This window comes from Pimephales promelas, chromosome 8, assembly GCF_988280905.1.
Source record: "Pimephales promelas chromosome 8, fPimPro1.hap1.1, whole genome shotgun sequence".
Taxonomy (NCBI): Eukaryota; Metazoa; Chordata; class Actinopteri; order Cypriniformes; family Leuciscidae; genus Pimephales; species Pimephales promelas.
This window is the reverse complement of record NC_142776.1, coordinates 30,058,461-30,085,589: the sequence shown is the minus strand read 5'-3', so window position 1 is coordinate 30,085,589 and position 27,129 is coordinate 30,058,461. Positions and strand designations below refer to the sequence as shown.

The 27,129-nt window shown below is 36.1% G+C and overlaps 2 protein-coding genes across 5 annotated transcripts in view; both read left to right on the top strand.

Moving 5' to 3' along the window:
* Positions 1-1,887, top strand: part of tex264a (testis expressed 264, ER-phagy receptor a) — a 60,221-nt gene extending 58,334 nt beyond the window's left edge. Inside the window, exon 4 of the mRNA XM_039689328.2 lies at positions 1,051-1,887. Coding sequence (XP_039545262.2) covers positions 1,051-1,340 — 290 coding nt within the window. The 3' untranslated portion in view covers positions 1,341-1,887. The remainder of the gene's footprint in view (positions 1-1,050) is intronic.
* A 2,628-nt stretch (positions 1,888-4,515) lies between these two features.
* Positions 4,516-27,129, top strand: part of grm2a (glutamate receptor, metabotropic 2a) — a 44,535-nt gene continuing 21,921 nt past the window's right edge. The window contains exons 1-3 of one of the 4 annotated variants that reach the window (XM_089134353.1): positions 4,516-4,652; positions 4,958-5,260; positions 19,350-20,028. In XM_089134353.1, coding sequence (XP_088990479.1) covers positions 19,519-20,028 — 510 coding nt within the window. In that variant the 5' untranslated portion in view covers positions 4,516-4,652; positions 4,958-5,260; positions 19,350-19,518. Of the gene's footprint in view, positions 5,261-7,318; positions 7,392-19,349; positions 20,029-27,129 lie in introns of all 4 variants that reach the window. The other 3 variants (XM_039689416.2, XM_039689415.2, XM_039689414.2) reach the window with 3 other exon arrangements.

The following is a 27,129-nucleotide window of genomic DNA, read 5'->3' as shown; positions in this document are numbered from 1 at the left end:
TAGTCAATAATTGTATGCCTTAAAACTTATCTTTGATCACCAAAATGACATATTTAAACATATATTTTTTTATACCTTAATATAGCTTCAATGTAGCCTAACTCTACACCCTTGCTCCCTTTGGCTCATGAATATGCTAATTAGCCCCGGCTCCACTCACTCACACCAGCTCAGAGATCCACTCGCTCAGTTTTACTGTAGTAAATGCTTCACAATGACAAGTGGAAATACTGGTTTAATTCTGCAATATATGTTTGAACCAGAAACGGAGTGAATTATACAGGGTTGTCTACAAGTCGATGTATCTGAACAGTAATGCGTTTTATGTATTGCTTTCTACAACATTGGATATACAACGGTAATTAATATGATTAGCCTTTGGCTTGACTACGTTTATAAAACAGCTAATAATGTGTTGCTAATGTTACACAAACCATGTTCGCGTTTTCCATCTCAGTCTGCCTTCAAAAAATCAGTATCCTTAGAAACGTTTTGAACATCACGTCAGTGGAGAAAGGCATGTATTTCACACTGAAACACCGGCGATCAAACTGGGGTTTTGAGACTGGTTTTGGTTCACTGCGGTTTTAAAGAGAAAATACTCCGCAATGATGCTGACTTATGAATTTGCTCATGGTTTGTTTTAAACTATATTAAAATCGCCATATAGACATATAAACAACATTATGGCATCTATGTTATTTAGCTATGTGTGTAATGCGCAAATCGGTGTGTGTGGCTAAACTGGCCATGTTGAAGTAGGCGTTGACCTTCTTCTGCAGGGGTGGTGTTATATCCTCTTTGACATCATTGTTCCCCACTTGCTGAGCCTGGTGTCAATAAAAGCTTTTATTGGACTATCAAGGACGTTTTCAGTTTTGAAACTTACGGGATATTCTTATAATATGATGACCTCTTAGATATCAAATAGCTCAAGGAAAATTTGATTTCTCAGTTCATCACCCCCTCGGTTCAAGTATTGGCATATGTGCGGCCTTATGGGGGCAAAATGTTAATTGATTAAACTGTTGAATATACTTTATGTTCCAGGTGAGCTGGAGCAGAAGTCAAGCTCAGTGTTCCAGGAAGTGGTTGAAGAGAGCAGGGATGTGGTGGAGGCCTCTGCCCCATTGTTGGAAAGCTCTCAGTCTGGCCTGGGTGAGGAAGAGGATCCCAGCGAGGACAAGGGGTCCAGCGAGTCTGTTGGCAGTGGCTCTTCCTTTGAAGAGCTGGACATGGAAATGGAAGAGGAGAAGAAAAACGAAGCAGAGGAGGAAGACCATAATGGACAACAAAAGCCTGTGATGGTGGGAGAAACAATCGGGAACAGGGAGGAGTGAGGGATGAAGCGGAGTAGAGGGAATGTGGGTGAATGATGAGCGCATATGTGAGTGTGGGTGCATGTGTGAGAGGAAGAAAGTTTGTCAGTGTCTTTGAAATCATCAAAGGCTGTTTTTATTTCTTCATAAGTCTTTGAAATTAACATCCTTAAATATCCGGAAAAGTTACTTCTTTGTTATCAGCAAACAAGCAATTATCCTTTTCAGAACCTTTTATTAATGACTTAATGAAATGCACATTATTCTTTGGCTTTGTATTTATTTCTAAGAAAACAAATTGTATAAGTTACTTTCTCTTTTGTCTTCCCACGGTAATCATAAACTACATTCAGGCAGCAAGTAAATGACACGCTCTGAAAATGAGGTGACATTGCTAACGCAACTAAATGACGCTTAATCAGACATTTTATTTCATTTACATGTTCTACATGATGTATTCAGTAGCGTTTGCTTCAAAACATAAATAATTCATGTCAAATGTTGTCTGATGCTGTAGGAAAAATATGAAAAAGAGTGAGAATAATAAAGTGCATGTTTTTATTAGTGATTGGAGTGGGTTTGATTTGACTGGTATGTATGTAATTGATCTGTTCTTGTTGTTTTTTTCTTTTCTTTTTTTGTACTGAGGAAATCAGTACAAAAAAAGATAGATTACGTATACAGAAGATATTCAAGTATATCAGTATATTTTCTCTTTCTTTACCATATATATACAGTATATATATATATATATATATATATATATATATATATAAAAGGAAAAATCCCTTTGTGTATTAATGGCAAAAAAACACCTCTTTTTAGTCAACTTTAGCATGGGTGTTTTCACTTATGCTAAGCACTGTATATATATATATATATATATACAGTGCTTAGCATAAGTGAAAACACCCATGCTAAAGTTGACTAAAAATGGGTGGTTTTTTGCCATTAATACACAAAGGGATTTTTCCTTTTTTTTATTATTTTTTTAATTAGGCATCAAGATCAATTTCCAAAGCATGGGTGTTTTCATTTATGCTAAGCACTGTATATAAATTTTTCATTTTCATTTTCACAAGCAAATTAATGAAGCAAGCATAATCTACTTTAGACTTTCTTAAAAGTAACTTTGCAACTACATCAAAGTCACTTTCAGGCAAGTCATTTCTCTCGGCGGCCATCTTTGACAACAATGACATCTCAAACACTGTCATATTGGCATTAAAAATGTTATACTTAAGCGAATGACACTTGACGACAGTTCTCAAAAAAACCTGAATAAACCCTCCTTCATATTCAAGACACATGTCATGTCATGATTATGAAGGTGTCATGTGAGTCTTATGCACACCCCTTCAAGTAAAATATACACACTACCATTCAAAGGTTTGGGGTCTATAAGATTATTTTTAATGATTTTTGAATTAATCTTTTATGCTCACCAATATTGCATTTATTTGATCAGAAATACAGTAAAAGCAGTAATATTCTGATATTGGGGTGTGAAAACAAAAAAGATTGTAGAAGATAAGTAATTTAGCTGCATATTTGTACACTATTATGTCCGCTGGGTGTGACTTTGGTTTAACTTTCTGAAGCCAGATGAAAGGTGTGGAATGTTGCTTGCAGCAGAAAATTCTATTCTAGTAGCTCTCATGGTACAAAAACCTCTTACCCAGAAATATATATAGGGTGTGGTATTTTTGGAAAAGGATGTGTGGGGTAGTGTGAGCTGAACAAAGTTCCTGCATCAAAGATCTCTGAGAAATGTGATTTCACAAAAGAGAGAAACCACAACAAGATCAAGGTAAATTGTACTTCATTTGTCTTCTGGGAAACATGTACCAGTAAGTATCTTCTGTTGCTTCTGAAGGGCAGTGCTAAATTATTATTTCATATATATATATATATATATATATATATATATATATATATATATATATATATATATATATATATATATATATATGTTGTTTTTCTGTTGCTACATAGTGTCCCTGATTGAAGAGAATACTGTCTTATTATCTATTAACTGAGTCAGGAATCCCCTCTAGTATTCTCTTTTGTCATCCATCAAGTTACTTTGAAATTCTGATTGAATGAGATGTGGGGGATTTGCCATCGACAATACAGATCAATACAAGTGATGCATCCAAATGCTCCGACAAATTCTCCATTCCCCATGCACTTTGTGGATTGCTGCAAGCTTAGTGAAGCACAGAAAAGGAGGAACATTGGAGTTATGATCTTTTTGAACTATTTTCTATTAAAGAAACTATTTATGAAACTATTTTAGCCTAAAGAAACACAAAAGGTGGCCATATTGTGTCATACACAGAAACACACTTGCAATATGTGTTACTGTACTGACAACACGGCCAGCCACACGTTTGAGCTTATACTCATTCAAAAGCACTGTTAACAGTGTGATAATGCTAAATTAGATTTTGGCAAGTTTTTAGATTCAAAAGTTCATTGAGTCCCTGTCTGTTTTTTATGGAATATTAAATGTCAGGTAAATTGTTTCAGTCACTGTTCACTCTCATTGTATGAACAAAGATGCCATGAAAGTAAATGGTGACTGAGGCTGTCGGTCATTTCTGCCTAACATTTCCCTTTGAGTTCAACAGAAGAAAATATAGTAGTGTGGAATGACATGATGGTGAGTAAATCATCAATACTGAATTTTCATTTCTAGGTGAACATCTTTTTACTCGCGAAAAAGCTCTTAAAATGCTCGGACTTTTCTCTCTGAGGGGATGCGCACAGCATGTTCTTTTGTATGTCGATTTATTATTTACTAACTATGTCACTTGCGTTTTAGGATTCTCCGAGGAATGCCGTCTGCAAGTAATTTTTTAGTATAATTTTCTGGACGTTGCTGGCGGTCAACATCCAACTGGTTTTACAAACATGCTCTTTCAAGTTATAAACATTTGGCAAGGATGGGATTTGACTGGCTCGATTGGTAAGAGGTCGACACGCAATGTTCGTATTGAGAGCATCCTCGCGGGAGCTCGTGCCCTCGCGCGCCCACTCGTGTCATGTTGAAACTTGTCTATCGACCTGAAACGGGACATTGATCCGATGATGTGTGATTCTGGCAAGCCAACCCTAATATATCGCCGTCACAGACTGGTGCTTGGCCAATTAAACAAAATCAACACCACCTGACTTGTTTTGGCGCATTTTCATAGTCTGGCGGACGGAGCTGTTAGAGCAGATTGAGTGAAGTTGTCGTCAGCACAGTTGTCTTGGTAGTTAATATGCGCTCAGTGATCTTTTCTGTTACAGGTTAGAAATGCTGTTGTGGATGTTTCTCTGCCAGTGGTCAGTAAATTGGAAATCTAGCATAGCCTCCATGCCCACTTCATGATATTTTTTTTCTGTTGAAGAAATCCAGTCGATATTTTCAATTTATAGATTCAGGGTTAGACATCAAATCAGTGCAAATCAAGTCTTATATAGAGCACGCGCCGATGCGCACACTCTCTCTTAGAATCAACTTGCGCATAAAAAGGCTCAGCTGTGACACTTCAAAATGCATTTCTTTAACACTCTGTAATATTTAGTATTAAAAAGTTTTTGTGCATGGTGAACAAACGAGTGAAACGAGTATTCTTTTGCGTTTTTAGGTAAGCCAGTCGAGGGGGGCAAAAATTCTCAAGGAATCCAATGACGCGCGCGACGCCTTTTCAGAACCACGGACAGTTCCACGCGCGCACAGCGTCTCCGAGGCGCGCGCTCAACGCAAACTTCACCCGCTGAATAAAACCTGGATTCCACTGCTGGAATTCAGCCATACATTTTAAATGCAATATTAGAGCATTACAAAACTGTCACCAAGGATACGAAGAAAAATACACGGACTTATAACCGGATGTCTTCAAGTAGATTCGCTCGGAATCTGACGATCAGAGGTGAACTGGACAGGTCAGGTAAGACTGTTATCATCTGAATCTAATCTGTTGAAATAAATGTGTCTTATGTGATTTCAGGAAATCGGATAGTACGACAAATGCAGATAGGCATAAACTTAGCCTTGCTAACAGTTGGTTAAAAACATGCCTTGCATTTTTGACTCCTGACACTATCAAGAAATCCCAATAATAGGCTAATATTAAAAATAAATGTCCTTTTAAATTAAAATGTGTTGCATTGGGTTTGCATTTGCATAAGGATTCGGTTTCAGACCTTTTCAAAAAGGCAATAAAAGCAAGCATCAGATCAGATAAACCATATCGCACAGGTAACATCTCATCACATCTCTTTGAATATAAAACACTCCCGCTCCGGGGTGTGTCTCTAAACGCATTGTGAATGTAGGCTATACAAAGCATGTAACCATTCTAACTTTATTTGTATAAAATGTGGTTTGTTGCGGTATGTTCAACATTTTTGCGAAGAGAAAAGGCAGTGGATAGATTCAGATTAACATATCACAAGTTTGTTGACGCTGTTTGCGTGACAAATTTCAAAGCTTGTCGATTATTTATACACCTGAAATGTAGGTTCTTATAATGAAGTCTAACATACATGTTGCTTTAAAAACAACAACATTTGTTTAAGACATTAACCAACATAATAAAGTAGCTATAAATTGTGTAATACAAACATTTTCTTATTTACATGATTTATCTTTTTAGAAATAGCCTATAAGAAGTGCGTTTTACATTACATTTTGTCCGTAAATATAGGTTAATTCATACTTCTTACTTCTAAACATTTTTCATAACATTTTACAGTAAAATAGGCTATCTATTGTATTAATATTGCTGTTGCATGGGAATGGCTACCCATTAACAGGGTTATAAGCCTACTGTAAAACATTTTTTTGTGATTGTGTTGTGATTGTTGTTGTTGTTTTTTAACCCAGACGAGAAGCGGGAACTGTTAGAAAAGTGGATATGTCCCTGGTGTTTTTTAACCATTCAAGTTTAACCTTGCTCTCGAACTACAGTAATAATGGTGTTTGTTCATGCCCTTGGTTTTGATTGTTGCCTCTCTGAAACGTTCAAAATCATGGTTGTATCTACATTCCATGTGTAGGTTTGCCCACGTCTGCTGTCTCCTAAAATCACGTGACGCCATAATCATTGATTCATGTTTTCAAAAAAGAATGCAGTAATGCACTAAATACAATCCAGATTGAAATGAATACATGCTAACGACGACCACTATATGTGTTTGACTTTTTTTGTGCAGGGAGGGCATGGTTTAAAAATAACAGAAGCTCAAACTGAGGCGAACAACCGTTGGTTAGTTTAAATAATTAATGCTCGTGCCGGACATGCTCTTATATTCTCTGCTGTGAAGACTTGTTTGAGAGTCAAGAATTTTGCCCACAAGTCTCTGCTCAGAAAGATTGGAATGAAAACGAAAAGGGTTCCCATTTAACACCAAAACCGAATGATTTTCAAGACGTTGGATTCCGTTAACGTTCTCGAACGTGCATTGTTTTTGTCAATGATTCATTCAGCATTGTTTTTGTCGATGCGAACTGAAATAGGTAGCCTACTGATATTCCGATTCCTGATCGAATGACTCTTTTGAGTCAGTTCTATTAAGTGATTCAATAACCGTTATGAATCAGTCGAATATGTGCATGTTATAGCCTAATCACTCAGTACAGTATTTAAAGTGCATATATGAAGAGTTCAGATGCAAAAGCCTCTAAATGCCATTTGAAATTTTCTTCTTTAATGATGATTTTTATCAAACTTGTATATTTAAGTTCAGGAATTTCACTTAAATAACAATTAATAGGTAATTATCATTGCCATTTAAGTGAAATTACTGAACTTAAATATAAATATATATATATTAAATATATTTATGTGTGTGTGTGTGTGTGTGTGTGTGTGTGTGTGTGTGTGTGTGTGTGTGTGTGTGTGTGTGTGTGTGTGTGTGTGTGTCTTTTCTGTTTAAATCTGAATTGAGCAAAAGAGAAAGTGTAAAAGAGAGTGAAAGAGAGATAAATAAAGTCAATTCTTCAGGTCTCAGTGATCCAGCAAAGTGGAGATGCCTCTGTGAGCGCACGGCAAAGCTGCATTATCACCACAATTGCATGTAAGTGCCTCCTTATCTGCAAGTAACACATCCACGCTGGAAATTGATCAACAATAAAAGTGAGAATTGCTAACACAGAGTTCATCTAATGGCTTTTTAGACTGGATGGCAAGAAGAATTTACGGTGATGGGATAAGTCACAGATGCTGCGTGTCTTTGGTGGGAAATAGATTAACCTCTTGTGAGATTAATCTGCTGTGGGAGCGATTGATAGTTACAACAACAAAGATAGTCATGTCAAGTCAAGTCGTCACCTTCATTTATATAGCGCTTTTAACAATATGGACTTTTCAAAGCAGCTTTACAGTGATAGCTGGGCACAAGCCTCCAGTACAACAAACCTGTGCAGCTTTACCATCAAGCTTCTAAGGTGCTTGATAGGAAGCCAAATACCTATCACCACTGTTACTGCCTAAACAAAAACATAACAAAGATGTTTGTCTGGTCTTTAAACGGCCTGGATATGGCCTGTTAAAGGAGTAGTTCACTTTAAAAAAAAAAACATTTGCTGATAATTTACTCACCCCCATGTCATCCAAGATGTCCATGTCATAATTCAGTCGAAAAGAAATTAAGGTTTTTGATGAAAACATTCCAGGATTTTTCTGCATATAATTCACTTTACTGGGCACCATTGTTCAAGGTCCAAAAGACAGCTTCAGTACAAACTGCAAACTGTTCAAAGGGCTTTAAACGATTCCAGATGATGAATAAGGGTCTTATCAAGTGAAACGATCGTTCATTTAAAAAAAAAAAAAAAAGTTTAAGTTTTATAAGCTCAAATGTTCGCCTTGCTCTGCACGCGCGTTCGTGACTCTCATGTTCGAACTCGCTCTTCAAAATGAACAAATCTTTTTCCGAGTCAATTCGTTCATTTCGTTCGTTGAATGCTAATATTTTTCCTTTTTATAATTCCTTTTTCTTTGTGAGGATACTGCCTTTTCTAGTATCTTTGAGAGAAAAGGTAGATTTGTGATCGGCCTGTAATTCTGTAGGATCAAATTGCGGTTTTTTTAACACACGGTTCAATCATAGCCAGCTTAAAAGTTTTAGGTAGCCTACGTATCCTAATGACAAAGATGAATTATATACATTAAGAAGAGGATTTATGACCTCTGGAAGCATTTCTTTCAATAGCTTAGTCGGTAAAGGGTCCGAAATTTTGTCATTTTAGATGATTTAACGAGTTTAGAAAATTCTTCCTCTCCTATAGCAATAAATGAATCAAATTTTTCCCCAGGGAGACTACAATGCACTGCCTGAAGCGGTTCTTTAGTAAATGGATGCATAGTTATACATTTCTCCCTGATATATTATCAATCTTGTAAGAAAAGAAGTGCTCAAAGTCATTACTGCTGTGCTGCTTGGAAACGTTGAAGCTTTATGTTTCGTTAATTTAGCCACTGTTTCATATAAAGACCTAGGGTTTTGTTTAATATGGTTGAAAGAGAAGCAGATCTAGCTGTTTTTAAGGCCTCTCTGTATGCAATCGTGCTCTCTTTCCATGAAATGTGAAAAAAACATTATCTAGTCTTGTGTATACTTCATTTAGCCAAGGCTTCAAAGCCAACTTAATAATATTCCTGATCAGTTTCATCTCCTCAGCATCCCAGAGAGCTTAGAAGAACTCAATATTGTGACAGAAACTTTTGACTCTCTCTTTTTAAGGAAATTAAGGCACAGTTGCTCCTTTGCCCTTAAAAATAACAGTTGCTCCTTTTTGTTCGGATCTCTATCTCCCTGTATTTGTCACATGAAAAGCCCTTTTTGCTGACAGAGAAGGCTATGCTACACATATGACATGAAGCATGTGACAATAACAGAAAAAGACGGCAAGCACTGACGGCAGGTTAACAGTCTAGCGAGACACTAGCGTGTTGTGGTAGCGACAACGATTTAGATAAAAGCTAGCGATATCAGATTAATGTGATAAGCAATATTAGACTATGTCTAATATAAGTCGATAAGTAAGTTATATTTAGTATTATAAACAAAATGGAATGATATAAATAGATATTCAAAACAGAAAGCTATAGAGAGCATATAGACGCAAACCAGCAGCAAGGCAGACCTACTTTACAACTCAATTAGTAAAAGTAATGGAGGTGTAAAGTAGGGTGGCATGGTCTCCGGAACATAAATCGTCAGTGGAACATAAATCATGATGTTTTGAGAAATGTACTTTAGTGATTTGAAACAACATATAGAATGTAGAGAATATGCTTTCCTTATGTCCTATTTGTAAAATACACTACAGACAGTAGTTAGAGAAAGTATGAGACAAAGAGCAAAATATTTGTATGTCTAGAGCCATTTTTCCCCCCTTTTGAACTCATAACTCAACTTTATGTTCTCAGAATCACAGCAGAGAGCAAAGCGTCATGACGAGAGACGGCGGTAAATTACGCCATGTCTTAAAGCACATAACATTACAATAATTATGAACATAAACAAGTTAAAAAGCACTGACCTGTCCCACCTGACAAGAGACGTTCATCCAGCATAACAAATCACCTTCCTGCTTTTAAGTAAAGCTATAGATTTTACATTTTGCATTGACTCTCTTGGTCCTGATTTCCCAAGAAGACAATGTGCATAGCAATTGAGTGAGTGTTTTCATATAGATATCTATCTTATCATGTCTTGGATAATCACTCATCATTTTATTAATCTACCACATGATTGCCAGATTCAATTATTTGTTGCATGAAATGAGGTAGATTAATTCACTCTTATCACTTAATCACATTATAAAGTTTGGTTTTATTATGTTGAACTTTACGGACAAAGTGAGAACTGAATTATTCCTTTGGTGTTTCATTTACCACAAATAGCAAAGATCATTCGTTAATTCAATGTTGAATCAAGGATATTTGCTCTGTTCAATGGCATTTACACCATAGAGCATTATACTGTAGCAGCTTTGTGAATATCAGCTGAACTCTTTGCGGTAAAAGTTCTATAATGTCTTCATTTTCACTCTGGCTTTCTGTGGTAATCCTAAGATCCTCTGGAATGCATCAGACACATTTGATAGCAGATGGTGTGTGTTTCTTGTCAAGCATCTGGTAAAAGACTTACAGAGAATCTCTGTGACCATGTAGATCCCAGGAGAGACTCGTGCACAGGAGAGAGACAATCACAGGAGGATCTGTTTTTTGTGCATCTGTGCAATAGGGAACGCATGTGTATATTTGTGTGCTTCTAATAGAAAGGGAGGAAACTAAAACAAATGCAAATGCTTAGAACTAAATGTAGGCACGGAGTGTTTTTTAATCACAGTGGGTGCTGTGTATGTATCAGATAAATACATAATGTGTATTACTGTAGATTTGCATTAAAGTGTTTAAAGGCAAAAGGGAAACCCTGTATGCAGCATCTCACAGGTCCCCAGTGACGGGGACATGAATAATGTACTAGTTTTGAGAGGGAGCGAAGAGACCATATAGAATGCAGAGGAGAAGATTTCCTTAAGTCCTTGCATTTGTAAAAGACACTACAGACAGTAATTAGAGAAAGTGAGAGATGAAAAGTAAAGCATATACTGTATCTACAAGCTAACATTTGAGTGAAAATCTCTTTTTGAAACTGAGCAATCTCTTCATTTTACAGTATCTGCAGTTGAATTCACAGTAGTGTGTGGGGAATTTGATGGGCAGCATTTTAATTGCTGTTTCCTGCCTCCTTCATGCTGTACTGAGGTATTATTTAAATGTTATTTGTGAAGTACCCCTTGTGAAAATGTCCGAATCATTCTCTTATAATCTAAAATGAACCTTCTAAATCGTTAAAGGAGAACTGTAATGAGTATTTTGTATTATTGTTATATTGTCAGATACCACTCTGTAAAAAAATATTGATGGTTTAACTTAAAAAGTAAGTAACCTGGTTGCCTTAACATTTTAAGTTCATTGAACTGGAAAAAGTGAGTTAATACAATGAAGGAGATTAATTTAACCATCAGAAACTCAAAATTATATGTTATCTGAACTAAATAAATTATTTAAGTTGATATGACAAAAGAAAAAATGTTGTGATTACTACACTGTAAAAAATATTGTTGGTTTAACTTAAAAAAGTAAGTAACCTGGGTTGCCTTAAAATTTTAAGTTGATTGAACTGGAAAAAGTGAGTTAATACAATGAAGTAGATTAATTTAACCATCAGGAACTCAAAATAATAAGTTATCTCGACTAAATAAATTATTATAAAGTTGATTTGACAAAAGAAAATAATGTTGTGATAACAAATCTTGAAAATATTTTTTACAGTGCATAAATCAGATCAAGTTTCACTGCATCCCTGTTTAGTCCGTTTTCAGCTGCCATTACGTTATTTGGAGCTATTTGGAGTGTTTTTGAGAACTTAAAGGGTTAGTTCGCCCAAAAATCACTCATCCTCAAGCTGTTTCAAAACTATGAGTTTCTTTTTTTCTGTTAAACACAAAAAAAATGTCATAGTGTATAGTGTTTAATTTTCCTACTATGGCGTTAAATGGGTGCCGCCAACTGTTTGATAACTAACATTCTTTAAAATATATTTTGTGTTCAGCAGAACAAAGAAACAACAATGATGACTGTCCCATGATGATCATTTTTTTCTTGTTCTAGAAGCTGTTTCACTCAGATTTGCGTCACTCACAATTGAGAAGAAAAGACTATCGCAACTTTTATTTCATGCTGGCATTTGAAGTAGACATATTTTGCAATTGAGTAATCTGTGAAGATAATCATTAGATTGTTTCCTGGTCTAATTTACAGAAAGTCTTCAGAGCGTTTAGCCTTCTCTAACAGTCGTTTTGTCCCCTTGGAGTAAGCTGTTGTACACTCTTGATTGCAATTCCCCTTCAAATGGTGGTTGATGATGTGGCCGCTCAAAGGGCCCTGAGTAAGGTGTTCAAAACCTAATTTGGACTGCAGCCCGACTCTTTGGATGATTATCAAATAACGTGCCTGCTGGGTTGTGGCGTTACTCACACTCACAGTTGTTCGAATTGGATTTGTGGTTTGGAGCTCCAAATTAAAAAGACATTTGTCAGCTTGTCGAAAAATGTACTGCAATCCAGTGATTAGCAGAAATTGAAGTTGTAATTCAGTCAGTTTATTGTTTTCAGCTTCATCATCACCGCCAGGGTGAACTTGGCAGAGCCACGGCCCAAAAGTAGAGGGGACCGAGAAGCTGTCGTTTGCTTAGAAGTGTGTAATGTGCATTTATCGCATGGCTAACTGTGGAAAATGGCATTTAAAATTGAGTGTTCAGAATTGGACTGCTGTGATTGCAGTTTACTTGATGAGTGATGTGGGCTACTTTAAATAAAGCAACTGGTTGGTCGCACATGATTCTTGGATCGATTTAAACCCTGGAAATTTCCCTTCTTGTCGTCTAAAAATTCATTTTCATAGTTTCTCCTCTCTAATCAGTGCAGAAGAGCCCTTCTATGAGATCCCTCTCTTACCTTTTCCTCCGTCTGCCCTGCGGTTACATAAAGATGACCTCTTTCCTAGATGTGCTATTACCATATTCATGCTGCTCTTTTTGCCAGCATGAGATTGAATATACTGAAATGGATTAACACTTTGTGAGGGATTGCACAACTTCTCCTCCTTCTCCTTAATGTTGCCCATTCCTCCCTCCGCGCTCAGCCAGCATCTCTCGGTTCCCCTGCGTCTTCACACTGTGTGGCTGGAGAAGTCTTGAAGACTGGCAAAAGCAGTGGCATCAAATTGAAGAGGCCATCTGGTGAAGCAGAAGATACAAGCAAAAGTGGAGAGAAGAGAGAGAGAGATAGAGACTGGAGGAAAATTGGACTGGATATTCAGACAAATTTATGGGTCTTTAATTGCCAAGTATTTACATAATTTGAATAAATGTAAATGTTATATTCCACTTCAGCACGGCGGTTACAGCGAAGTGGCATATCTCTAGTGTAAATATGCAGACATCTCAGTAAGTGGAGATACCCTAAACAGCTTAAAGTCAACATTAAATCTTATTTTCCTTCTTAAAGAGATAGCCTTCTGAAACCCCCCTCTGCTTTATTCTGTGGAACACAAAAGAAAGGGATGGATAATGTTTACTCTTCCATACAAAGAAATATAGTCCAAAAATGGGAAATAATCACCTAAAAGTGCTCAGATGACTCATGCACTATATTCCTGGTCTTATGAAGCTATATAACCTTTCAAATACATCACGTATTTGATGTTGACCATAAGTTCTGCATTGTTATCAGTACTCAATAGACTGATTGTTTAGGTCTCAGCATGTATTTTGTTTTTTTCCTTGAAAGCTCCAATAACAGGGAAATGGAAAGAAAACTCTGATTTTAATGGATCAGAAACTGACTTGAATGTCTGACAGTCAACTCATTCTCATCCCAAGGCGTCATATACTGACGCTTTTGACAATGCGTAGACATCCAAAACACATGGCACTCTTTAGCGTCGATATAACACGCTTCGTTATGGGTATCTTTAGGTCTGGGGGGTAGGGGTAGGATTCGACCACTAGGAGGCGCCTTCTGCCCCATAGATATCTGCGTCTCATATTGACGCTAAAGGGTGCCGTGTGCGTTGGATGTTTATGCAGTGGCAAAAGCGTCAGTATATGACGCCTTGGGATGAGAATGGGCTGAGAACATTGCCAGAATGTTAGGGAAGTTCTGAGAACATTCCCTGTTAGCTGTATGGGGTGGTCATGAGAAAAGCCAGTTTCTTCAATATTCTAATTGAACATTTGTAACTGCTATCTGATAAACAAATGAGTAAAATATTGAGGAAATATAAACTTAATATTATTTTTATTGATATTATCAGCATCTATTTAGACAATGTCAAAATTATAAGTTGTTGAGATAAGTTTGGAGTGACATGCAAGTGAGTAAATAATGACAGAATTTTCATATTTGGGTGAACCCAAACATCTTTCTAGCAACAATAGTGCTCACACTTGCAAACTGACTCCTACCTTGTTTTCGTCCACTGTGCTTTGCCATTTGCCCCAGACCTGATTCCTGTTCACGAATATGGGGCATTTTCAACCCTTTAACATTATACCACACACCAATCCTAGTTTGGCTTAAATTGAAGCTCATCTCACTTTCACAATCTACCTATAGTGTCAGATATTACTTAAGGTTATCATCCAATAAATAAATTTTGTTGTGAAGAACTGCGGTCTCAAATTATCTTTATGTTTCCGAAGGGATCCGAGTATTAATCCTTAAGAGATGCGGTTTGGGGATGTATGTCGTAAAAAGATATAGCCAATTTACAGCAGCTTTACAAGAATTCCCATAGGGACTCCACTCCCATCCTAGCAGACTAGATTGGCCCTTTCAGCCTCACTTCTCTTGCTCCCCTTCTCTCGCTCACTCTCTCTCTTTCTCTCTTTCCCTTCCTTTCACTCTTGTCTGGCAAGTTTCCATGGAAACAAAGGGTAGGGAGAAGACCCTAATGAGTAGGTGTGTGTCTCACTGAGATGAACACATATATTGTTGAGATATGGATACACACACACACACACACACACACACTCCAATTCCAAAGAACTGTCGCTCCTGCTACTGAACTGTTGTTTGGCTCGTCGTTCTTGATTTCTCATTTGATGTCTATGACACGTCCAGTTGAAAAGAAATAGTTTAATTTACAACGTATTTCCCCGCTGAGGTTATTTATAGACTTTATGTGCTGTTTCACAACACTGTAAAAAAATATTGTTGTTTTAACTTAAAAAAAGGAAGTAACCTGGTTGCCTTAAAATTTTAAGTTCATTGAAATGAAGTTAATACAATGAAGGAGATTGATTTAATCATCAGAAACTCAAAATATTATGTTATCTGAACGTCGTAAATTATTTAAGTTGATTTGACAAAAGAAAAAATTATGTGATTACAAATCATGAAAATATTTTTTTACAGTGTAAAATAAACCAGTTTCATATAAAAATTATTTGTATGTTTATGAAAATTTTCTGTACCACATTTCCAAAAATCAGAAGTCACAAACTTTAGTTTACTGTTTTAATTTTAAGAGTCCTGGTGTCTCTAATGATTAATGTGCACTGTAAAAAAATAATGTTGGTTAAACTTAAAAAATGAAATAACCTGGCTGTCTTAAAATTTTAAGTTCTTTGACATGGACAAATTGAGTTAATACAATGAAGGAGATTGATTTAATCACCAGAAACTCAAAATATTATGTTATCTGAAGTATATAAATTTTATATATATTTTTATACTGTACTTTTATATACTGTGGAAACAAATAATACTTTAAAAGTAAAATAAAAGTAATTAAAAATTATTTGACAGATAGGATCAAAGCTTTAACCTTTTTTTGTTTCTCGAAGACGTTTAGAAGGATATTTTGAGTATATTTTCTATTCCAGCAGTAATTCATCTGATGATCGAATGATGGAGAAGAGTGTTATATCTGAGCAAATATCACAGATGCACATGTATAGTGCACACTTTTTACATTTTAAACCGCTGATTCAGCATCCTCCACAACTTCTCACTCCCAACCGGCCTTCAATTCCTTTGGTGAATCATGTGCCGAAGCAATTCGAAACACAGCTGCAAATGATGCTATCAGCAGGTGCAGTTCATTCTTAGTGAATTCTCCAATTGAAGCTCCAACCACCCCCTTCAATGATATGTATGCATTTATATTAACTTAACAGGAGGGTTAAATCAGTGTAGTTTTTATTTCCCTCTTTGAAATTCCAGTGGTGTACAGTCATTGTAATGTCAAGGTAATGCACACACCCTCTTCTCACACACTCCAGGAGTAGAGGCTGCAAACCTCATAATTATATCGTTCACAGCATCTGAAAGCCAAACTCAACACCTCTTAGCCTGCGTGAGATTAGTATACATGCTCCCCATTGATATGACTGTGTATAAGAGTGCGATAAAAAAGGAGAGGGAGAGAAACAAAAATAGGCCTGTTTGGTCAATGTGCTTACTACAGAGGGAATATTTCACAAAATCATTCTCACTGTCACTGTCTTATTTAGTGCAAATATATGCGAGTTTATGTACTAATGTGTGTGTGGACAAACATTATGGAGATAAAATGTCCCCAGAAAGATGGCAATCTCCAAAAAACAATGTCCTTGTGGGGAGATTTTTGGTCCCCGTGAGGAAAACAGCTTATAAATCAGAAGTGCTGTTTTTTGAAAATGTGAAAACGCAGGGTTTTTTGTTTAGGGGTCGGGGTAGGCTAGGTGTTGAAATATATAGTTTGTACAATACTATAAAAGTCTTTACGTCTGTGGGATGTCCCCATAAGACATAAAAACCCAACTTGTGTGTCTGTGTGAGTGAGTGTGTGAAGCAGATGTTGTCTTAAGCTGTATGTTAGTGATCCTCTACATGAGTTCAGACGAGCTAGCTTTACACTACAATGGTCACACTGTCCCCTGAGCACATAGCCTGACACACACACACACACACACACACACACACACACACAAAGACATTTACCCACACCAAAGTGGACAAAGCTCAATGGACTAGCCAGGATCCTAAGGGAAAGGGGCCTTAGGGAAGCCATACCTAGTGCATAAGCTAACAAATCCAGCCGCCTGATAGAATAACAGAGACATTCTGAGAAATTAATTTCTGAGAGTTACAGAGAAAATTAGTGCAGCCAAATGAGGATATTTCAACTGCACAACAAATTACACTGGAGTCACTTATTTGGGGAAATGTGCGGCTCACGACTACCGATAAGCAAAGAATAAAACATATGCTAATGGCCCAATTTATCCTCAGTTTTATTAAAAAAATGTATGTTAACTGCTTATGGAATCGCTTAAAATTAACTGTTCAGATTTATGTGTGATCTATTATGTGATATAAATGTCCTGGAGACTTAATTAATAATTAATACAGTTTAACACTGCAATAAAACGGTCTTTATGATTGTTATACTTTCCTTTCTGTCTGAGGACAACACACATTAATCAACATTTCTGTAAATGTGCCAATGTTAGCCAGCTAGACTAACTTTTCACCTGCAGTCCTTTTGTACCAATTGTAACTGAATTCAGTAAATTAAATCTCTAGCAAGAAGTAGTGCACTGCATATGGTGCTGTTGGGAAAGCACATGAATAAGGAAAATGTCCTTATTACTCTTCGCTTCAATGATAACTCCACCATAATAGAAAAGCTGCATAAAAACACAGCAGAACATTAAATATTAATTATATGAAGAGTTCAGATGCAAAAGCCTCTAAATGCCATTTGAAATTTTCATCTTTAATGATGATTTTTATCAAACTTGTATATTTAAGTTCAGTAATTTCACTTAAATAACAATTATAAGTAATTATCATTGCCATTTAAGTGAAATTACTGAACTTAAATATACAAGTTTGATAAAAATCATCATTAAAGAAGAAAATTTCAAATGGCATTTAGAGGCTTTTGCATCTGAACTCTTCATATTTATATTGAAAAAAGTTTATACTTTTTTTCATCCTGCATAAAAACACATGAAGTAACATTTAATTTCAACATTTACTCTCCGTGTCCTGTCCTACTCAACGCATGCTGAGAACTACAAATCCCCTGTCCAGATTCAGCAATGCTGCCTTAACGCAGATGGAAAGTATTCATGTGATTCCAACACAAATGGATTATGTAAACCACTTCTTGAATTGTGACAAAATATTCAAGAATTGTGTTAGCTCAATTGAATTAAAGGGTTAGTTCACCCAAAAAAATGAAAATTAAGTCATTAATTACTCAACCCCCATGCTGTGCCAACCCCGACTTTCGTTCACCTTCGGAACACAAATGAAGATTTTTTTTATTAAATTTGAGAGGTGGATCACTCCTAGGGTCCCTAAAAAAATGATATGTTGGCTTTAATTAACTTATTTATGTTAATAGGTTCCAGAAATGCACTTTTTTATGTCAACAGATTCCACACAACTAGGTTACGTTAAACAAACAAAAAAATTATTTGTTCATTTAGCTTCAACATCAAGGATGTTGAATTCATTTTAAGCGACCCAATTAAGCGCAGAGTGTGAAATGAACACTGAAGCAGTGTTAAAGTTGATGAACAGCCCAACTAAAACACACCATGATCACCATAATGGTGACTTGCAAATTCTGGTTTTCTCCTTCAGTGATTCTGCTTGTTACCATCAGGTGTCTTCAATAATTATCTCATTAACTTTAACACTGCTTCAGTGTTCATCGCTTAAAAGTACTTAATTCCATAATGTTGAAGTTACATGAACAAATTATGTTTGTATAACGTAACCCAGTTATGTGGAACCTGTTGACATAAAAAAGTTAATTATAGCCAAGTTGCCAACATGTCATTTTTTTGAGTTTTTCTGGGCCATCAAGTTTCAATCCCTCACTCCTACAGGCATCGTGGAAATCTCTTGAACTCTCATCTCAGGCCCACACAAGTTCTCAAATTTAATCAAAAATAACTTCATTTGTGTTCCGCAGATGAACGAAGGTCTTACGGGGTTGGTACAGCATGGGGGTGAGTAATTAATGACTTAATTTTCATTTTTGGGTGAACTATCCCTTTAAAGGCATAGTCCACCGAAAATGAGAATTCTTCTTCTGTGGAACATGCTGATAACCAAACAGTTTTGTTTCCCTTTGACTTCCATTCTATTTTTTTGTCCATAATGTTTTGCAGAAACAAAAGAAAGTCATATGAGTTTGGAATGACTCGAGGGTGTGTAAATGATGACGGATTTCTCATTTTTGGGTTGACAATTTCTTTAGGTAGAAAACCATGACAGATGAAAAAGTGCATAGGAAAAATGTGATTTTTATTGTGGGATGTACATGCCCCTACACCTATTCGTCACCCTAAGAAAACTGTTCTCATTAAAAACAACCCCAAGGGCAATGGCAAATCACAGAAGTTGTGTATTACAGTGCAGCATTTAATGATCTCTCTCTGTTTGATCCACAGATTCTGATCGAGCACGAGATGGCGATGATGCTTGAGGTTGGCTACGATTGCTTACATGCACACTGAAGTGTCTGAAGTCTTCCCTTAGCACAGCTTGAGCACCATCCCTTTCCAACACATAAGAGGACCAAAGATTGTCATAAGATTGACCCACTAATCTTTCCGCAGCATGGCTCAGAGGTCCACTCATTTCGGAGGTCACGGTCCCTCCTGGCCGCTTCATCTCACTCTTCTGCTGCTTCTATTGGCCAGGACACCCCAGGCTTTGGCTATCCCAGGTTACAACACTGACATCACCAAGAAGGAGATCATAATCGAGGGGGATCTGGTGATTGGAGGCCTGTTTCCTGTTCATCAAAAGGGGGAGGGGGCTCAGGACTGTGGCCGTATCAATGCACAGAGAGGGATTCAAAGACTGGAGGCAATGCTGCTAGCCCTGGACGAGATCAATCAAGATGATCAGATTTTGCCCGGGGTAACGTTAGGTGCCCACATTCTGGACACTTGCTCTAAGGACACGTACGCACTGGAGCAGTCGCTCGAATTTGTGCGCGCTTCGCTAACGAAAGTGGACGATAGTGAGTACACGTGCCCGGATGGATCCTACGCCATCCATGATGATGTTCCGCTCGCAATCTCTGGAGTGATTGGAGGCTCCTACAGTGATGTATCCATACAGGTACTGATTCCTATCACCTATTTTAAAAGTGTTTATTCATGTTTGTGTTTCCTTCCAGAAAAAAAAAAATCTTGTTAATCAGATTATGTCATAAATATGCATGAGGATTCATTTGCATGTATATTGTGTTTATCACACTGCATGTGGCTGTCATTCAGCCATTTGCACAAGCCTACTGTATAGTTCAGTTAACCCTGTAGAGTCAACTGTAGCATAATTGAGATCAACACGATCAAAACTTTGCTAAAGATAATTTTTTTAGTAGGCTATAATTCTAAAAAGTCTACCTTTAGGTTGTATGTCTTTTTGCTGTGAAATCGTTACTGATTTTTATAAATTAAATGTAAGAAATTAATGTTATGTTGTTAGTTATATTTAAAGATAAATACTTAATGGACTGAACTCCACTGAAGCAACTTAAGTTTACTTTATTGTCCATATATTATGTTAAAATGTAAGGATACAGGCTTTTGAGGAACGTTTATAACAATGATACTCCATAAAATTGTTTACATTGTTATTCATTTTGCCAATATTTACAGGGTTAAGCAAAAAAAAAATATATATATTATTGGGTAACTCAGATTTTAAGTCTGCAAGTTTTAGCAACGGCACTGCAAATATTTCCAAAAGTACAAAAGAACTTATTTGTTCAGTGTTTTGAACAAATAATTTTTATACGAATCAGGATTTTTGAACAAATTAGATGATTGATTCAATGACTCATTCAAAGAGACAGTCAATTGTATTGTTGCAGATTAATCAGAATTATTGAGTGAATTGGCTGAGTTATTCATCCAATGATTTACACATAAAGACAAGGGCTGGATCCAAAATGGCATACTTCTCTACTAGGTGACAAAAACAGTAGGTGACAAAAGTATTAAGTCACATTTACAGTACTCATAAAAGAGCAGGCAAAAAGTACCCGGGAGACCTATTGATTCTGAAGTGTGCATTTGAATGGCAGTGATACGACACAACTGACGCTGGTAGATACTTTAATGGTGAATTTAATACTTCCGGATTACACTTTTACTATATTTATACTATATAGAACATACATTTGTAGATTCCACAAAGTAAGTACCTATTCAAAATAAGTACCTACTCAAAAAACGTATGTGATTTCAGATGTAGCCAGTCACTTGTTTCCTTCCTGAATGAATCAGTGTTTTGAAGGAATCGTTAGAATGAAAGATTCACTGACTCGCTTATATAGACAGTATATTGCCGCCACCTACTGGCATAACAATGTAACATGCAGAAAGAGTCACTGAAAAATTCCTAGCTCTAATGAACAGACTGACAGTATTTATCTATACTTTCTTTCGCTGTGAACAAAACTAGGTATATTTAACAATCTCACTTACAGTATGTGGTTCATACTGTAGCATTTAGTAAGACAAATCAGCAGTCTCTTAATGAGGAAAAAGTAGTGCTGGTGTCTGGCTACCTGTCATGCATATGCTCAACCCATCCAATTTGCCACCAACCATGTGGCGTTTCCTGACACTCCCTGGGATGTCATGAGCACACTTGCTGCAGATGTTCGCTTTAAGGAATCAAGACAGTGACAGCTTGATTGGACTCTCCACTAATCTGCTGTCTGAAGAGCGAAATATATTAAAAAAAAGAGTTGTATAATTACAACAAAATGTCTAATTGATTGACTTAATCAACATGCCTGTTTTATGAAAGTTCTTGCATTAATGAAGGTTCATCTACACTCTATCGTGAATGAATCAGACTGGAAGGCTGCTGTGGTATCGGAAATTTACCACATTTAATTTCAGTCCCATCTGGCTCTTTACATGCTCTCAAAATGTGTCTTACACATTCATATCCATCAGAATGCTCTCATCTTACCTTCAGGGATATTGTACTTTTGAATTTCATTTTATTACTATTTTTAATTTGTCTTTTCAGTGTGGTTTAATTTTTGTTACTTTCACACATTTTTAATGTAAGTGTGTTCAAAATTTGAAACCATTAAGAACGATAACTATAGACAATGATAACTATATTAGCATCCACACCAGCAGACAATGTCTTTCTGTTTATTCTAAGCGCGTACAATAATCGGCTGAATAAAATAATTCTGAAAGACATTTCAATGATATCATTTCTCTAGTAATTTCACTAATAATTTGAAGTAAAAAATGCATAGAGTTACACTTAAAGCTACACTGTGTAACTCTTTTAGTTTATTCTTAGCTAAAAACACTTAGTTCTTTCAAAATATGAAGAGTTCAGATGCAAAAGCCTCTAAATGCCATTTGAAATTTTCTTCTAAAATGACCATTTTTATCAAGCTTGTATATTTAAGTTCAGTAATTTCACTTAAATGACAATTAATAGGTAATCTTCCTTGCCATTTAAGTGAAATTACTGAACTTAAATATACAAGCTTGATAAAAATGATCATTTTAGAAGAAAATTTCAAATGGCACTTAGAGGCTTTTGCATCTGAACTCTTCATATGTGCTCATTAATGTATATTTACTTTGTTCAAGTAATAAATTATTCTCGTGAGGGTATAATATGCCATTGAAAATACATACGGGTAAGGGGTTCTAATGTCAGTCGCCATGTTGCCCCTCCATCTTGAAAGTACATTAGCCAAAGAGGGACATACCCGTTAATTCAAGCTTCGCCTTTCACGTTTACGTTTGAGTTAACACTCGTAGACGAGGTCGAACTGGAAGCCATGATAATCTTGGACTACATTGGCCACCGTAGGAGTTAAAACGAAATCGGAATTGAGAGGAACAGAAACTAATATTCACTGGATGGTCATATAGATTTTCACCACTAGATGGGGGTAAAAATCACACAGTGTAGCTTTAAGGACGTATCAGAATATCATATTGGGGTGAGCTCTTTTGACCCAGAACCACCTATTAACACCCTTATATTGTGGAGGGGACTTTTGCAGGGCCAAGAACAAGTCACATTTTCTTTTAAATATGAATCTTGATTAATTAATATAACATTTAAAAAAACTGCTTGGTGTGACAGGTCTGGGTGCTTTTTAAAGCTACACTCTATGATTTTTACCCCCATCTAGCGGTGAAAAGGTATATGACCATTCGAGTGCATATTAGTTTCTGTTCCTCTCAATTTCGATTTCATTTTAACTCCTACGGTGGCCAAAGTAGTCCAAGATTAACATGGCTTCCAGTTCGACCTCGTCCATGAGTGTTAACTCAAACGTAAACGCGAAAGGCGACGCTTGAATTAACGGGCATGTCCCTCTTTGGCTAATGTACTTTCAAGATGGAGGGATAACATGGCGACCGACATTAGAAACCCTTACCCGTATGTATTTTCAATGGCGTATTATACACTCACGAGAATACTTTATTTCTTGAACGAAGTAAATATACATTAATGAGCACATATATTTTTGAAAGAACTAAGCGTTTTTAGCTAAGAATAAACTAATAGAGTTACACCGTGTAGCTTTGAGATCTATCTGCTGCAAATACCAATAGTACATTTGAAAATTTAAGCCTTACTGAATTGAAATAACAAATTCATTATTTTTCCCCCAACAGAAGAATGTTGGCTGCTTTAAGTAACACATTAAAATCAGTGTCAGTCAGATACGTGCTGCGGTTGAGGTATATGAGTCGCTCTGTGAGGTGGACACAGAGAGAGAAATGTGTTCATTCTTAAGGTTTCACGAGCATAATCACTGCAGTGCCCGCACAGGGACATGGAATGCATTAATAATGCAGAAAAAAAAAAAAACAGACAAGGAGGAAGAGAGAGTTGAGTATATGAAATTTTATTTTATCACAGTACAGAAATCCCCATCTTCTCCCTCTCGTTTCTGCTCAAACTGTTGTTTCCTGTTTTTGTTTTTATTGATCTTGCTTATCTTGAATCTGTTGTGTGTCTTATGCATATGTACACATACACACACATGCCTGTTTTCTTTCCACTGCCGTAAAGGGACACTTCGGGCAGTGGTGGGAGATGTAGAGTGAGCGAGACTCATCTAGCATCTCTCTGAAGCATGTCGCTGGGGAATCCCTGTTCCTGTGCCATTTTCCACCACATCATTTCCTTTAAAGAAATGTTTCCCCCTAAAATGAAGATTCGGTCATTTTCTTTATACTGTGGAACAAGCTGTTCTGAGCTGAAAAACAAAGCATATTGCATAAAATACATTTATTTCATTCAATACAGTTACATATTTGGGTACTTAATAAAATATTCTGCACTTTATTTTTGGTTTATTAAATCGGCATACTTAAAGTCTGCTAAATAAGAACAACTAATTTTATACGTAAGGCACTTTAGTTAACTAAAAGTAGTCCTGAGGGTCAAGAAATACTTAAGAATATTTAATTGTGCTAAAATGGAAATATTGCACACAAAAAAACAAAAAACAAAAAAAACTTGAAAATATTTAAAGGTATACTTTAAATATCTTGCATTCAAAGACTGACATTATACAGAGATCATACTACTAATAGTGATATTTATCAACATTTTAATATATATATATATATATATATAAAGAAGTACTTTAAATAAAGTTTATTTATCAGTAAGTCTCAAGCAATATGTCAGTAAATATGTTAATGGTTATGAAATAAATGAATTTCAAATGCATTTTAGTATAGATTTCTTTCACTTGAGCATTTACTGTATTTTATATGCTTTATTCCATTGGCTTTCGTGACATACAATATAATTTTGTGAGTAAGTAAGCATATTTTCAAACTAAAATACATTAAAATAAACTACCATTCAAAGTTTTGGAGTCAGTAATATTTTCTTTTTTCTTTTTTTTTAAATAAATGAATATTTTCAGCAAGGGTGGCTTAAATTGATCAAAGTGATAGTAAAGACATTTATAATGTAACAAATGATTTATTTCAAATAAATTCTGGTATTTTGAACTTTTATTCTTCAAAAAAATCCTGAATAAAGACCAAAAAAGCAAACTGTTTTGAAAATTCATAAAAATAAGAAATGTTTCTTGAGCAGCAAATCATCATATCAGAATGATTTCTTAAGGATCATGTGACACTGAAAACTGGAGTAATGTTGCTAAAAACCTAGCAATAAATTACATTTTAAAATAAAAAAGAAACAGTTATTTTAAACTGCAATAATATTTCTAACTAAGTATTACTGTTTTTTTATCAAATACATGCAGCCTTGTAGAGCAAAAGTAGTCTCACCAACCCCAAACTATTTAGTTAATAATATATATTTTTTATTACATTTAATAAATGACACAGTACTGAGGTCAAGGATGGAAGAACACTTCATTTCCCAGAATGCTGTGTTGAATTTCTTTGAATTGAGTTTTTCTTCTTGACATTGCAAACTTCCTGTGCATTCCACTTCCAATTCAATTCAATTAAAATTCTGTCTCATTAATTGAAAGTGAGTCAATTTTGTGCAACGCTAGTTAACTGCTATCCTGCTTTTTATTCACTATTAACCTCATTCTGCTCTTTTGGACTCAAAATGGGGGGGGAAATGTTTTCGATTTTAATCCTATTTCCTGGATGTACATACATTTAGGGACTATGGTGATAAAAAAAAAAACCCAGGAAATAATTTGATTGTAATGATAAATTCCGCCAACTAGAATAGTAGGCTAAATGTATAAGAAAAAATATGTCTTAATTTCTTTATTGTTTATAGGGGCCGATCGCCAGGACTTTAGAGAATCATTTTATAAAGTCAAAATGTTAGCCATTAATGTTTTGTGTTTAAATAAAAATGTAAATAATGTGAGCCTCAATTTCCACTGTAATGTAGAAACAACATAAAGACAGTATATTTAAAATATTTATATTTATATTTATACAGTATATTTATATTTAATTGTTTAATGGCATCTGTTTATGAATGAATGACAGTATCACTGATATTAATATAGCTGATGTCTCTATGAAAATGTTTTCTTGGTTTATTGAGTACTTCCATTTTATGCAACTTTACACATTTACTACTAGTTACCAACTCCACTAGGCCTGAAATATATTTTGCACGTTTTAATCCCCTGGATCATACAAACTCGATAATCTTATAGAACATAATGCATAGCGACAGCAAGAAACTAGTTGAAAGTGATGGGAAGTCCGGCTCTTTTCAAAGAATCGGCAAACTCGTTCCAAATCCCAACAGGATTTTGAAAAGTGTGTCCCCATAGAAAATCACACCTGTGCTCGAGTCGCATCCATTCCTGTAATTTTAAGCTTTAATTTGTGTTCAGAGACGTATGGCTGTGAAATGAGAGCAGGCTTGTTAAGGTGAGACTTGCTTGACAGCAGTGTGAACTCACTGGTAGCTGCGTGGAGTCGACTGAAGCAGACAGGAGGTTGCTTCAGGCTTTTAGAGGTTTTCATGTTAAGACTCCACTCTCCTTTATTGGCGTTCTCTCCTGTGGAGCGATAAGAATGGCAGACTTTGACAGCACAGACGTAAACCTAAAGAAGCTTTTAGGGCATGAGAGCGGGCAAGAGAGAGAGAGAGAGAGAGAGTCTGATGAACGAGATGTAATTTTGGTTGAGGTCGGTATTTGGGGCCTTTCTCATAAAACGTGCATGTCCTTGCCTGGCAGCTATTTATGGAGTTGCTGTTCTAAAGTGTCACAGCCCCAACACCTTAAATCTGAAACATATATCACTTGCTTGACAGCACATCAAAGCTGAAGGGATGTCGACTGGTTTACAACGCAATATGTGGTACCACAGATATCGCTCTTACAATTTACATTTCTACACAGAAAGCACAAGATGGCATGTAACTGAGACGTCTGATGCTAAAAGTATGCAGTAACTCCTGTTAACTACGGCCCATGAACATGCAATTAATTCGTCTTAATATTATGATGAGATGAAACTCTTGTCATGCCTCACTTATCCGAATTTCCTTCATGTCTTGTTCCACCTCATGTTTTCGCTCATACTTGCGAAAGAAAAAAGTCGTCTTTTAGTGCATGGTATAGTCAATTCCAACACATTCTCATCCCAAGACGTCATCTAACTGACGATTTTGACCATACGTCAACATCCGACGTTTTAGGGTACCCTTTAACGTCTAGGTTAGGGTTAGATAGCGTCATCT